At 36.8% G+C, this 14426-nt stretch overlaps 1 protein-coding gene across 1 annotated transcript in view; it reads left to right on the forward strand.

Moving 5' to 3' along the window:
- PHLDB2 (pleckstrin homology like domain family B member 2) overlaps positions 1–14426 on the forward strand; it is a 54191-nt gene that overhangs the window by 32413 nt on the left and 7352 nt on the right. Inside the window, exons 10-16 of the mRNA XM_066572038.1 lie at positions 1533–1676; positions 2469–2642; positions 3291–3431; positions 4006–4105; positions 11285–11492; positions 13282–13372; positions 13786–13932. Coding sequence (XP_066428135.1) covers positions 1533–1676; positions 2469–2642; positions 3291–3431; positions 4006–4105; positions 11285–11492; positions 13282–13372; positions 13786–13932 — 1005 coding nt within the window. The remainder of the gene's footprint in view (positions 1–1532; positions 1677–2468; positions 2643–3290; positions 3432–4005; positions 4106–11284; positions 11493–13281; positions 13373–13785; positions 13933–14426) is intronic.

The raw sequence follows: 14426 nt of genomic DNA on the forward strand, positions 1-14426 counted from the left end.
CCTTACTTAGTTTTTTATTCCCCTTCTAAATCCTCACTGGCATTGTGAGTCAGAACTGAATATTCTTCATATAAAGGTGAAAGTGTTTATATCTTTATTGTTAACACAATATTGCATTGCAGAAGCACTGAGTTTTGGTTACTGATAAACTGCCACTACAAGATAGTTAAGCAAGTTTTATGTTAATTCATTCTGGATTCTATTTTACTGTACTGTAGTCATATGCTTTGAGAGATAAACTTTAGTATCTTAGCCAGTTTCCTCAATTAATGGCTCATCAAATAATATGAGAGTTAAGATTTGCCTCCTATTTGTAGAGTGCTTTGTTCACTCTATGATACATAATTTTACAGGATTGTCTTCTATGATTGAACTAACTGATATCATACATTGAAAATTGTGCTAATATATAGTAATCTTGATATTTGTTTTCAAGTTGTCTTCTACGATCATTGGTAAATTTAGGCATTTCTAAAAAGAAGTAGTATAGCAGTCTGTGCCTTCTCTTACAGAATTGCTGAGGTATATGTTGGTGCAGTAATAGAAACACAGCCCTTGCCAGACACTGTCAGTGTGAAAGCAGGTTTACATCTTGATTTAAAAATAATCATATATCTAGCTCTTCTTTATGGCATTGCTTCAACAGTGATTTACTCTTACTTTTGCATAGCCTTGTTTTCTATGGATTAGAAATTAGGACATTTTACTTTTTACAACCTGGTATCCTATGCACAATGGATTAGAATCCATATTTTACTTTTTAAAAAACATTTGTGCAGTTAACACCAAAATACATGCAATAACCACATTTTGGCCTCAAATCTTAAATCTGCTTGCATAAATCTCAGCAGGCAGCAGCACACTGATGGTTCCTGCCATGCCTCAGCCCATCACTTTCTGTATGACTGCTTAATTAAAAAAAAATAAATAAAAGCAAATCGTAATGGCTGCAGGCTAACACTAACAGCATCTTACCCAGTTCTTCTGGTAACAAATAAAAGTTAGAAGTGTCTTCCAGGCAATGCAAATGGAAGATGTGTTAGTGTAATTTCTGAGAACAGCTTGTCCTTATAGAAGTTCTTCTCAGTTCTGTTAGTCATTTGATTTACTCAAATTAGCCTAATATTTAGGCAAGAAACAAATCAGGTTATTTAATCAGAAACAAAAAAAATTAAGATCTCAGAATAAGATTTATTCTTCCATTTCACCCAGTCTGCTTTCCTGAGAAAGAGCTATATAATTTCTAAAGGGTATTTGCCTTTTAGTAAAATCTTTTGGACACTTAATGTTCATTTGCATTTTGATTACACAAATGTTTCTGGAATTAAATTAAGAACAATTTTCAGAATTCAAGTATTTAACCTTCAAAAATCTTGATGCTAATTTTATTTTATTTATGATTAAGTATTTCAATGATAACAAATATTTGGCTGAATCACTCTAAACTAACTTTCATTTTACTGGATACATTAATACTCTTGCATGTCTTTTTTGGCTTTTGCTCCTTTTAACTTCTGAATTCCTCCTTTTAGGGCTATATCAGTGTAAGTGAAATTAGTGAGCTGTATGGCAATTCCACGAATATATCCCCTTCCACTCAGACCCCCTCAGATGTTGAAGCAGTTGCCACTGAGCCTTCCACGGCTGTGCTGACGAGCCAGCCACAAAATAAAGAGGTTTGTTTGAGAGACTTTTCCCTTTGTTTGCATTGTTCTTTCATGGCTGCCTTTTTTATTTTCTTTATTTTTTATTTTTTGGTACTTCAACATGTAACAAACTGACCCTAAAGCAAACTTCCTCTGCCAGTTACCAAGTTAGATAACAGGTTAATAGTAAAGCTGAAGGACTGCTCCAGCTTTAAAGTGTCTTTGATGAGGTAGATGGGACCCTGAAGGCCAAAAATCGTGAACTCTTATGACCCAAGCAGCACTAAGCAACAAACTTTGCCTGCCCAAAACTACAATGTAATGCACCTTTGGGAAACCATCTGTGGACAAGCTTATGACAACTTGATTAGTGGTGTTCAGGTGTTCATTTTGTTTTGTAGCTTCTTTTTCTTTTCCCCCTGTAAGGTGGTAGAATAATATCTTGAATAGTTGTGGGAGATTAATAGCTTCTATCCATCTTAGCTATTCCATGGAGTCTGTCCAGTCTGTTTTCTAGCTTACTTTCTCTTCCTCATTCTTTGTGAAATTTTGAATAAATCCGCTTTTAAAGGAATGGAATAACCTTATAATTGTAAATTCACATACTTTTGCATTGCAATAAGTCAGAAACTGATTTAGAATTTGGCATTTGTTTGTTGCTTCTGGTAGCTCAGTATGCCTTGACAGTTGCAATAGAGTACACCTCCTTCCTGCTAAACACTCCAACAAACACAGTGCTAAAACTGCAGCTTTTATGTGCCGTATCTTTTGAGAAATTCCAAAAAGAAAACTCTGTGTGTAATTTCTCTTTTTTCTATAAAGCTAAGATCACCTCTCTGTTCTGGATTTGTGTTTCCTCACTCTCTTTCTCCTCGCTCTATTGCTCAACTTCCATCAGTCCATTGGCCTGAGGTCATGGCTACTCATGTAGATCCTATTCCTTTATCTGATACACCTCCACCTCTGCCAGCTAAGAAACACTGCAGGCAACAACAGGTAACAGATTCAAAGCTGATAAATTGGGATTGTTTTGTTTTGTTTGCTTTTGATATGATGGCCATAAAGTTGATTTATACATGAGGACTTTAGTGTGATACTGTAAGTGGATTGTGCTTGTAGAGTGTTGCACTTAAACGCACTGCTCATTTAAAAATTAACATGATGTATTATAGAATGTTTCTGAAAAAAAATTCACCTTATAATGCAGAGGCAAATATTAATATTCAGGACTCATTGTAACTTTCAGAGGACTTGCAGCAATAATGTATGTGTGAAATCCTAAATTAATTTTTCATATACATTTGAACAATGCCTTTCAAAAGTTGTATTGGTTTTAAGCCACCAATTCATTAGAATAACTTCTAAGAAAAAGTTTTCCTTTATAATTGAGTTCCACTTGTACACTAGACTTGAATATTTAACACAAAAGAAAAGGTACAGGGACATGTACATACAATGTGTACATGAATTTAATGCATTTTTAAAATCAGTATGATTTTAATGTGATGGAAAGCACTGTGAAGTAGGAGATGCTCTGTATGTTAGATTTGTTTTTTTCCAGACTATCAGTATTTTCCATATAGAATATAACTGAACAAGTGCATCAATTCATTTTATCAAAACTGTAACAAATTCCCCATGAAGCATTTCAGAAGCCTGGAGGAGCGCAAGAAGCAGCACAGGGAGGGCACGTACCTGAGCGATACTCTGCCCCGCAAGAAAACAACCCCATCCATGTCTCCCCACTTCAACAGTGCCACGCTGGGACGCAACATTGCAAACAAAGTACGTGCCTGCTGCTATTTACAGCCTTCCAGCCTCTGCAGGAAATCCTGCATTGGGTTACAGGGAAGGCTGGGTAGCACCCTAAGCATTATGTAACCCCCCAAATTCACACATGAAGCTGACTATGAAATGACTTGAGGGTTATTAGCAAATGGGAATGTATGTGAAACCATCTGTACTTTCAGCCATTCTTCTGACCTCTGGAAATACTGTGCTGTAGAACATTAATCATAAATACACAATTTCTGTATCAAGGATTATATTTTTCTACTGGTTTAAATTGATTCTAGAGACACAACTTGTTGTTTTCTTTCCTACTGAAAGCCTCTAAATGGTAAAGATAAAGTTATATATAAAGGGGAAATACTCTTTATTTTTGATGGTCAACCAGCAAACAGCAGGAGGGTGGAGGTACTGCTTTGAAAATATTTTGGCCTAATAGACACTGTACACAGCTGGCTGATTGATATGACATGACACTAATATCCATGAAAAAGCACATTATTTTACCATTGCTGATAAAAAAAAATCTTGAAATACAATTTTAAGCACATATTTACAAAATTTCCTGCAGGGACATTTACCATTAGTACAGAGTAACAGCTGTGGCAGCGTACTTCCTCACTGCCTGGCAACCATGACCAAAGAGTCGGAGTCAAGAAGGATGCATAAAGGTAAGACCTTTTAATTGTTGCATTTAAAATTAGTGTTCTGTTTTTCAAAAATAAGCCTGAAACTAGTGTTGCTATGATCAACAGGCCTGCAAAATAAAAGTTTACTTCTTGGTGACAAAAACAAGCTCTAAATGTAACTCATTTTTTTTATATTGGCATAATAAGAAGTTAATATTATTATGTAGGTACATGTGTAGTTTTTAACTACATGGTCACAAATATAATCCCATAAACAAGAAAACTATATTGAAAATACACATTATGTTAACTAGGTAATTTCTGCAAGTGATTTTGAAGCACTATATTACATGTTCTTTCTTATTCTTCCCTTTTTTTAATGTTGGGATCTTAAAAATTGTTTTTCACAGGCACATGTTTTTGTCTGGATAAATTCCCCAGAGAGAGATAACTTTGAGGAGCTGTGACTGTGATATTATAAGTAATCTTAAATATTTGGGCTACAAAACAGAAAGGGAGAGAGCTGTTCTGTTGTTGTTAGATGGCTGGGTTTGTTAATAGGGACACAGCAATTCTGGATCCAAAAAAAACTACAGCTCTGAAACATGATCTTGTAGGCTATGGGATTCTGTGTCTGCTGTGTGTTGACTTGAGTTGATACATATATTTTTTGGCTTTAGTGAGACATATAATTCAAAAGTATCCCATCTTCAAAAAGAGGGACTCCTCAGTGCCATCTGTCAGTTTATTTTCTTTCCAGCATCTGCATCACCATTATCAATACCAGTGCAAGAGGTCCTTGTGTAGAACTGCACTAATTGAGCCTGAGCTGAGCTAGATCCATCTCATTGTTACAGGACTTGTCAGAGCTTGCAGCTGTTAAAGGTTGCAGTGACTGAGGTCAGTCATATGCACAAAGATGACTCAACACAGGGATGGAACAACCAAGCTGGAAAAGGATCATGACGTGCTCCTTTCCAGAGCTGATCCTGTTGTGATTTGTTGGTATTGAGCTTTAGCTATGTGGCAGGCCTTACAGGTTGTGGCTAACTTATCTTTACATATTTCAGGTGCAATAAAAAAGGAGCTTCATGCTCAGCTTGGAAAGTGTCTTCGATGTAATGTGTGTGCAAAGGTGGAATAGCTGGCAATTATGTTCGAAGTCATCATTGTGATGTTATTTCAGTCTGAAAATCAAGAGGGATGTTTTGGCTAAACTCTAACAAGAGATCAAGTATTTAAAATTGGAAATACTTCTGTAAAATCGTTGCAAAGAGTGTTAGTGTGTGCCCTGAAGCACAATTTTAAAGTGTTATCAAACCTAACACAGGCAAGGGTTTTAAAAATAAATCACTTCTAATGTTTAATTTTTTGTCACTGTGCAATTAAGACAACCTAAGAGGAGGGTCAGATTTCTTGTTTTAAGAGTGGGAAAGAGAGAAACCTCACAAATCAAAATGAAATTATGGCCTGAGAAAAAAAAAAAGAAGCAGGGGAGAAGGAGAGAGATGTATTCATTGGGGCAGGTGGCATAGCACTTTTCATATGCTGTTGAGGAATCAGGTGCTATAATGCTTGTCATACAAGTTGGCTGTTAATTTTTTGAAAGATCCAGCAGTTTGAATGGAAATAGAAAATTATGAAGAGAGGCTTAAGGGATTAATTTGTACTGGGAAAGAGAACAATTCTAGATGTCATTTTCTGAAACATCAGCTTTGCCAAAGGGGAACAGTGCTGCTGACAGGTGCTTTATTTGAACTGTCACAGGATTTTCAAAGCATTGTTAAGAGGAAGGATATAGGAACACAAGGATCATTTGTGGCCTCTCTTAGTAGTTACTAAAGTGTTCATTCCCTTTTTGTTCAACCTCAAGCTCCTTGAATTTATTGCTATTGGAGGAACTTGAAGAGTGTAGCTGCTTTTGCATTGCAGTGCCACATTTCTAGGTTGGGGAAAGCTCCTTTGTCTAGTTAACACACCACAAAAGCGTTTGCAGGGCTCTTTCCACACTGCAGTGCAGAACTCAGCAAGGACAGGAATATCCAAGTCAGGTGGATGGGGTAAGATCCCAGAGTATTTCAATCCAGCTATACAGAAGGGCTAGAGAAACAATCTTTAAGCACCTTTCATTCAGCCTTACAGGTCCTTAATAGAAGTTTCTTTGTTGTTTGAGCAGGGAAGGGACTGGGTTTGTCTTGGTGGGATTTCTGGTTTCCCCTCACACTTCACACCCATACTTAGCACATGGAAGGAAAACAAACTTTCTTCAAAGTCAAAGGTAAAGAAAGTCCATTTCTGTGGAACAATGAGATTTGGGTAATGTTCTGAACCTGTTGTATACTGCTTCAACACACCACACAGGACTACTGAAATGGAATATCATTATCCATTAAAACTATGAAATCTTACTTGTCTTCCACTAAAGTCAACAGGACTAGAGTCTGAGTAACTACAATTAACTTCATCGGGCATCTTTAAATACATCTTTGAAAACCAAGTCAGATGCTATGTCAGTGGTCCTGTAGATCAGGTAGATCAGGTAGATCAGGTTTGCCTTTTCAGGATAAGTGAATACTTTTCAGAAGATTTACTGACAAATCAGTGGGACTTTGTAAATGTATAGAGACTGATTATAGTGATAAATATGAGCTCTCTAATCTTCCTGCTCCAAAAGTTAGTTGGTCACCTAAAAAAGGTGATGAATAGATAAAAAGTGTTCTCTACCTGTCATGTGTAGTGAGTCAGCACTTGCTTTCCTTGCATTTCTTTCCCCACTTGACAGGTTTTTCACTTCGTCAGTTTTCCAAAGTGATCTATTGCAAATGACATGTGTCTTGGCTTCCTGATACCTTGGGCATAGAGCTGCACCCAGTGCACTGGAACTGGGTTCAGTGGGGAGACAGGGTCTCACATGATAAATGCCACTTTATCCACTCAGTCTGGAGCCCTGGCTATCAAGCAGTGACCCACACACTGCTATCCAAAGAGGATGATGTGCTCCAGATGTGGTGTTAGTACCTTCCTGTGCTCCTTAGAGCTCAACAGCATTGAGCAAATTTCTAGACCAGATGTTCTGGTGTGTGCATGTAGATCTGAAAACAAGTATATTCAAGGCTGGCTGGAGGCAGTAGCAGCTCAGCTGGTTTAAAGATATTATCTGAGTGTTATCACTAACTAGTCATGGTCCAAAGTGAGTTTTCTCCAATATGCTTTCTCTGTTTTTTCTTATTTCAGTCCAAGAAGATAACTGTAAAAGTCTGAGCTGAAAAAAAAGGAAAGTTAAAAGTGAAATCAGGAAATTAAGAACAGCCTCTTGGGTTTTAACATGGAGTTCATTCTCATTTTCTTTATGCAGGAACAAGCAATATCTATGAATAAATTTTAGGCTGGATGCAGTAATAAATATTTTCATGGATTTTAAAGTAATAAACAGTCCTTATTCTAGGATTTTCAAACCATGTTCAGTCATTGGAATTCAAGAATTGTTACTGAAAGAAACAGTCACAGTCAGTAATCATAGCCTGAGTTAAGGGCAACTTAAATGTTTTAGAGGATACATATTTGTTGTAAATTATTAGTGGAAAAGGTATTTCTTAGCAGTCATTCATGAGGTATTTTTGACAGACTGTATTTATAAACTGACCTTCTGTGGACATGTCTTTGTAACCAAACCATATGCAAAAACAGAGTGAAGAAGCTGCTGTTTGGTACAATCTCGAGACCTCACCCTGAACAGGTGGATGCCTGGAGCTCCCAGGGAGTGCTGGGTGCCAGAAGCTTGCACAAGGAGGGAGGGTTAGCCAATGCAGTCCCCCTGACTGTAGGATGGACTCCAGAAGGAAAGAAGGAATGATTAGCTGGGAGTTAAAGTGTAAGACCAGACACAGTGCTGGGAACAAAGCTTTTGGGACAGACAACTTATGTACCAATAAGATGATTATTTGTGTCCTTTGTAAGCTCTGTATTAAAAAAACAATATACTGCAAGCAAGGGATATTTGTACAAACAATCTAGAAACTTTTCAAAGGAGTCAGCCTTTTTTGTTTGTTTTTCAGTCTTTTTCTTGTCAAACTCAGGAAAAAACAGAAAAGGTATGAAAATATCCCCTTCCCTGGCTGTATTCCTCATGTGATATTTTTGCAAAAGTACCAGTTGCATCAGCACTGTCAAGCAGTTCCTAGACTCTTGAAAAACTTTTAAATAATTGTTAAATAATGACAGCATTTCAAAAATTCTTTTTTCCTGCTGTCAAATAACCTGTCACAACAAAACTTCTGACTCAGGCTAATATCTGCTGAGCTATGGCTTTGCACAGGCCTGATTTTTTGCTTCTTTGCTCATAGCCACACAAGTGGAGCAGAAAATTCAAAAATCTTTGCAGCTCTGTGAGCGACAATGACAATGTAGACAGACTTGGGCTTCCTACTTTGGCATGTTTCTACACAACAAATGTATCTTGACATGTTAATGTCAGTCTTTACAAATGGGGAGGAAAAAAAAGAGAAAGAAGAAAGAATATGAATAAAAGAAGAATAAAATAAAAATGTAATGGGATCATTTTCATAAAATACTAGTGGGTTTTTTACATACTTGACAGTGCAACTTTTAATAACAGCTTTCACCTTTAGTTCTACCCTCACTATAATTTTGTGGTGGTATACCTGGATTTTGTGATTCTGCAGTAACTCCTGTGGAGTATTTTTCTTTGATGACATGGCTTTATGGGTTTTTGCAATATTTTTCTCAATGGTATGGCTGTTAACATTGTTAAGGTTAATACTGTTTACAGGTTTGCTGCAGAGCAGTGGAACTCTGTAGTAAAACCAATGCAACAACAAATATTTTAGCTCTTGTATCAGGTTAGACTTTACCGATAAAATCTTGGCTTGTGGAAAATTTTAGTTAAGTACTGGATCTTACAAGGAGTCTAATATTTTTAAGTGCATGTTGTGTGAATAGGCACCTGAGCAGCTAAAAATTCCTTTAACAACAGATTCTACCTGCCTAGTATGTGCATGTGGCTGTAATGGAGGTAGGTCAGTTGTGAAGCTGTGTTGGTACGCAGTTGATCCTCAGCTTTGAGCTTCATGCTGCTTACAGCATGAAGATAAAAGGCAAACACTGAATTATGCTTTGTTTCTATGAATGCATCTCATTTTGCAACCTAAGAAATGTTGATTTCTTCCACTGTTTAGTTATATTTGCATGATTGCATAAATTTGACTAATAAATGTTTTCTTCAAAAATGAGTTCTTTATCTTAAGAGGTAGAGTGTTTGTAGCTCTGCTATGCTGCTTTATGTCTTTTAGATGGGTTTATTTTGCAGAGAAATATAAAATATGGAATTAAAATTTCTGAGTAGGCAAGGATTTGTAGAGGGCTCAACAGAAAAACACGCATGTGAATTAAGTTTTTTCAGTAATTTATTTTTTTCTCTCTTTCGCTAATGAATCATTGATAACCATTTCACAGGAGCAATTAGTCATTCCAAAGGTTCATGTATGAAAGATAATTGCTTATCTGCAATAACGGAAGCATTTGTCAAAATAAGGGGGAAAAAGCAAACCACAGGTGTGAATCAGGAACACCTGTGTTGTGTGATGTTATTATTTATGACTGCTGAGGTGTATTTGTGTCCCTTTTGTCTCTTTTACTAATCAATGCAATTGAATTTTTGATTGAAATTCAGCGTTTATTTAAATGGCAAGTGAGTCTTATTAGTTCCTTAGAAACCAGCTTTAACTATCTCCAAGAAAGCTTTGTATGATACAGACGGAAGTGAGGAGAAAACTACCTTGGAAATGCTTGTAGGGCACAGTTTCTTCAATGAAATGCTTTAATTATTCAGCTGAAGACACACTTTTCAGATAACTGCAGTTGTTGGCTCTCTGAACTGGGACTCTCCCAGCTCTGGCTTAGCAAAAAATACCAGAGAGTAACTTGGTATGCAGAGATAGGGAATGAGAATGAGAATGAGGCAGAAGAACACTGCACTTTAAGCATGCTTTCATGATTTCATGCATCAGTGTCTTAATGGTGTCTAGTAAAAATTTGTATCTGGACCTTGCTGTATTTGTACATTTGTCTGCATTTTTCCCATGTCTGTTTATCTTAAATATGTGGAATGTCAGTGGCTGCCTTCCTGTAAGAATGTGAGCTTTTTGTGTAGTCTGTCAATCCTTCCTAATCTCCAGCTCTGCCAGCAGCTCAGAATTTGGGTCAGAAATGTGCAGAGAATATTACAAACCTAACAATCAGAACTATTAGAAAGTCTCACTTCTTGCATTCATTGAAGGAAAAGATGAGCAGTGCAATTGCATTTGTAATCAATAGATGAAACAACCTTAAAGGGCACTGTAAAATACTCCAGCAGTTAAAATGACAACTCTTCCTCATCAGGCAAGCTCAACAACCTCTCTCAAAGTCTGCATTACTTTAAAGAGCAACGGAGGCATGAGATAAAAATAATTGTGAAGAGACATTTTTAAAGGACACATTGCCAAACAAAGTTCCCTGTGTTCAAGGAGGATGACTTTTCAGAAAAAAATGTTTTTGTGGAAAAATAACAAAAGAACCTTTGCATGAACCTTATTTTTCTTCAGAATCATTGAGCTATAAGGATCTGCTTCAATTCCATAGGATGAACTGCAATTTCAAAATTCCAGTAAAGTACCTCTATACTAGTAACTATGATTCTATAAGAAGCAGCCTGTATTATTTCAGCTGAACTAAAAGTCCAATTGCAGTTACCAGAAAGCAAAGTTTCCCCCCCCAAAAAAAATTAATATTAATAAAGTCAACCAGACAAGTACTTAAGAATATTGAATATCAGGACTTTTTTCTTTTTTTTCTAATTTAGTCAGTGTCATTTCTTCTAAATTCCTGGATTTAACTACATTACTTTCCAGATTAGGCCTAATTGTTATTTTAAAATGTAAATATCATTTTTTCAAATTAGAGTTTCATAATACCTATAGAAGAACATATATTGAAAAGTCACTTGTACTAATGTGCATATATTTGAATCCATCATAGATAAAACAGGTATTTAAAGCTTTTACTTCAGTGTGATTAACTTGTAAAATTAACTGTAATCTTGTAGTACCTTAGTCACAGTGCAGTTAATTCTGAGGTGATGTTAAAAATGCTTGTGCTGCTAACAAGTTATGCTTCTGTGACATAATTTTTGTGAGAAATCAGTGTTTCCTCTGTACTTTATAGGGTATAACCATCAGCACATCTGTGAAAACCAAAGGCAGAAGTCTCCGGAATTTTACAGCAGAACAGCATCAGAATCCAATGTGTATTTGAACAGTTTCCATTACCCAGATCGTAGTTACAAGGACCACACCTTTGACACGTTAAGTTTAGACAGCTCTGACAGTATGGAGACAAGCATATCAGCATGCTCACCAGATAACATTTCCAGGTAAATCTTCTTTCCTCCTGATCCTGCAATTGTCATAGGGTCATATGAAAAAAGAGAGTTTGTACATGTACACTGTGATAGTGTGAATGCTGCTGATTGGTTGAGAAAATGTAAGATCATTAGACAGGCATCATATTTGTCTAGCTCCTCATAATCGGGTTTAACTACATCTCACCTGTTTATTGAAAGATGAAAATAAAACTATGCAAAACTTTAGTGATAATGCTGAAGTTTACTGAAGAGCAATCAGTGCTTCCTCACCTGATCACTGCAGGGAAGGAATTTCCTCTGATAAGAAACTCTTCAGGGACATGTTCCATTGATGACATACACTGTTCCACAAGTCTAGCATGTTAACCAACTAGGTGCTTAAGCTGAAACACTCAGGCTTCTTCCAAAAGTCTTATTGCCCTTTCCTCTCTCTTTTCTGGGTCAGTAAAAATGAAGAGATGACACTGAAAGGCTTGCTTTACTCATCTTCAGAGGCTGTCAGCTCAGACACCATTTCTCAGATTAAAGGAATTTCCATGATCTGTGTTAAAAATCCAGATGAGTCTCAAAATTGTGTGCAAACATTCTCTCCTGACAGTCCATTTTTTATATCTGACATTGGTAGTGCTTTCATTCCTGCTCGCAGTCCAGCCCCAGCAGTTTCACAAGCATAACTAGAGGCTGATGATCAAGTACAGCTTTGTCACAGCACTATGAATACCTTGTGAACACAAGGACAGCTTTTTTGGCTAGCATGTAGTGTTTTACTTAGCATCTGTTTGCTGTGGCAGGGAAGCCCCTGATTTCCCCTTTAATGTCATAATAACTGCAGTGTTAAGAGTTTTAGAAAATACCACTGGCAGTCATTCTGCTGGCTGGTTTGCTTGGGCTTTTTTGCATTGGTTGATGTTGGTTTTGGTTTTCTTAAAGTAAAAACATTAGGACTTGGGTTTTGAGGATTTCTGTTTTAAATGGATAATCAACAAGTCTCTGATACCTGGAGACAGGCTGGGAACTAAATCTGTGCATTGAGCTAATGTGCCAGTGATATGAAACCTTTCTCTCTGACTTCCTGCTCTGACCATTTGGAAGGAGGATGGTGTGTGTCTGATCTTACTATCCTGTAAGTCCAGTCTCCAACCCAGGACTGGGAAACCCCCAACAGCTGTTGAATTTCACTGGTACTGCTTGCTCTTCTGCTCCCCTCTGACTCTTGCAGGCAATGCCAGAAGGAAAACAAAAGAAAGCAACACAATGAAAAAACTAGCCCAAATCAATACAAAAACCATAAAAGGATCGTTTACAACAGATCTTTCTGTTTCTCACAAGGCAAACTTTGGTGAAAGAAGAAAAGAGTGTGAGCTGATTTTGTTGATAGATTCTGGAAGATAGCCAGTTAATTTTCCTTGACAAAATTTCCCTTAAGTAAAATTAATTCATACTGTTTTAGATGGTGTTTGAGCATATTTTCAAGCCTTATCAGACTTTAAAGGAAAACAATTTATGATGCTTTGTTCTGACCAATTTAAAATGTATAAGTTATATTTTACCATGTTTAAGGCAGGAGAAGCTTTTTTGTAGAAATGCATAAAATTTGTGGGTGCTCAAAGTACAGAAGAAACAGAACTGCTGTAGTCACTTATCAACTCACCAAAGATACCTCTTTTTTTGTTAGTGGCTACTGCACTGAATTGGATCTGAACACTGTGAACTCCATTCTTAAATTATGGTGGACTGCAAAATATTTCTTTAAATACCACCTATTATTTTAAATAAGAAATAATGGGGTCTTTTGCAGTGCTAGCACTTCAAATGTTGCAAGAATAGAGGAGATGGAGAGACTTCTCAAACAAGCACATGCTGAAAAGACTCGGCTGCTTGAGACCAGGGTAAGTGTAATTTTGAGTGACTAAGAGGAGGCATGTAAGTTTGGATAATATTCTCCTAATGCAACATAGAAACCCACCCAGCTTATACCTAATAAATACTTAAAAAACACCTCTCCCTCCATGGCTTCACCTCACACTACAGCCTTGAGCCCATATGCAATATCTCAAAGGACAAGCTGATGGCAAAATCCCCAGAAACTTGTTCAGCATTGGTTTGACACCTGCTGGGGGACTTACTTAAGAAGAACCTTAATTTCTATTTGCAATTCTTACTCCAAATTTCATTCCAGTGTGCTGGATATATATTTCTGCCTAGTTAAGGGACAAAAAGGTATTTAGCCCTAGCTTAGAAATGACATTGCCCACTATAGTTTTGCATATAATTGAAGTTCTCTGTGTGCTGTGGTATTTAGGAACGGGAGATGGAAGCTAAGAAACGAGCTCTGGAAGAAGAAAAACGCCGCAGGGAGCAACTGGAGAAAAGATTGGAGGAAGAAACGAGCCAGAGGCAAAAATTAATTGAAAAAGAAGTCAAAATACGAGAGAAACAAAGAGCACAGGTCAGATATGGGGATGTGAAATGGTTTTGAAGTGCAAGACTTCCCCTTCATATACAGAAAAGGACGTAGTGTATTTCTGCCAATGGTAAACAGAACTGCTTTCAGCTGAACAGATAGATTTAGTATTTCTGAGGTGCAATTGTTTTGCTAAAAGTATGTTTGGGCTCTTGGAGCCAAGTATTCATTTAAAGTTAGATAACAGCATAGGCATCTATTTAGCATTTTATATAAAAAGTATGAATATTAATCCTATAAAGTTTGTTACTGAATATAGGCAGAGCAGAATTTTTTGGCCAGAATAACAGAAATTTGTGAATGTGTTAATTTTATAAACCATTGGTGTGGAGTTGGGGGGGGGGGTTGTTTTGCTCTGCTTTTTCTTTTAATACATAAAATGCCTTGAAATGTGAATTATTACTTCCAAACATTTGACAGAAAAGACAAATAAGGAAGTTTTTTTCAGCTCCACATCTACAGTACAGAGTAAATATTTT

This window comes from Molothrus aeneus, chromosome 2 (assembly GCF_037042795.1).
Source record: "Molothrus aeneus isolate 106 chromosome 2, BPBGC_Maene_1.0, whole genome shotgun sequence".
In the NCBI taxonomy this organism is placed as follows: Eukaryota; Metazoa; Chordata; class Aves; order Passeriformes; family Icteridae; genus Molothrus; species Molothrus aeneus.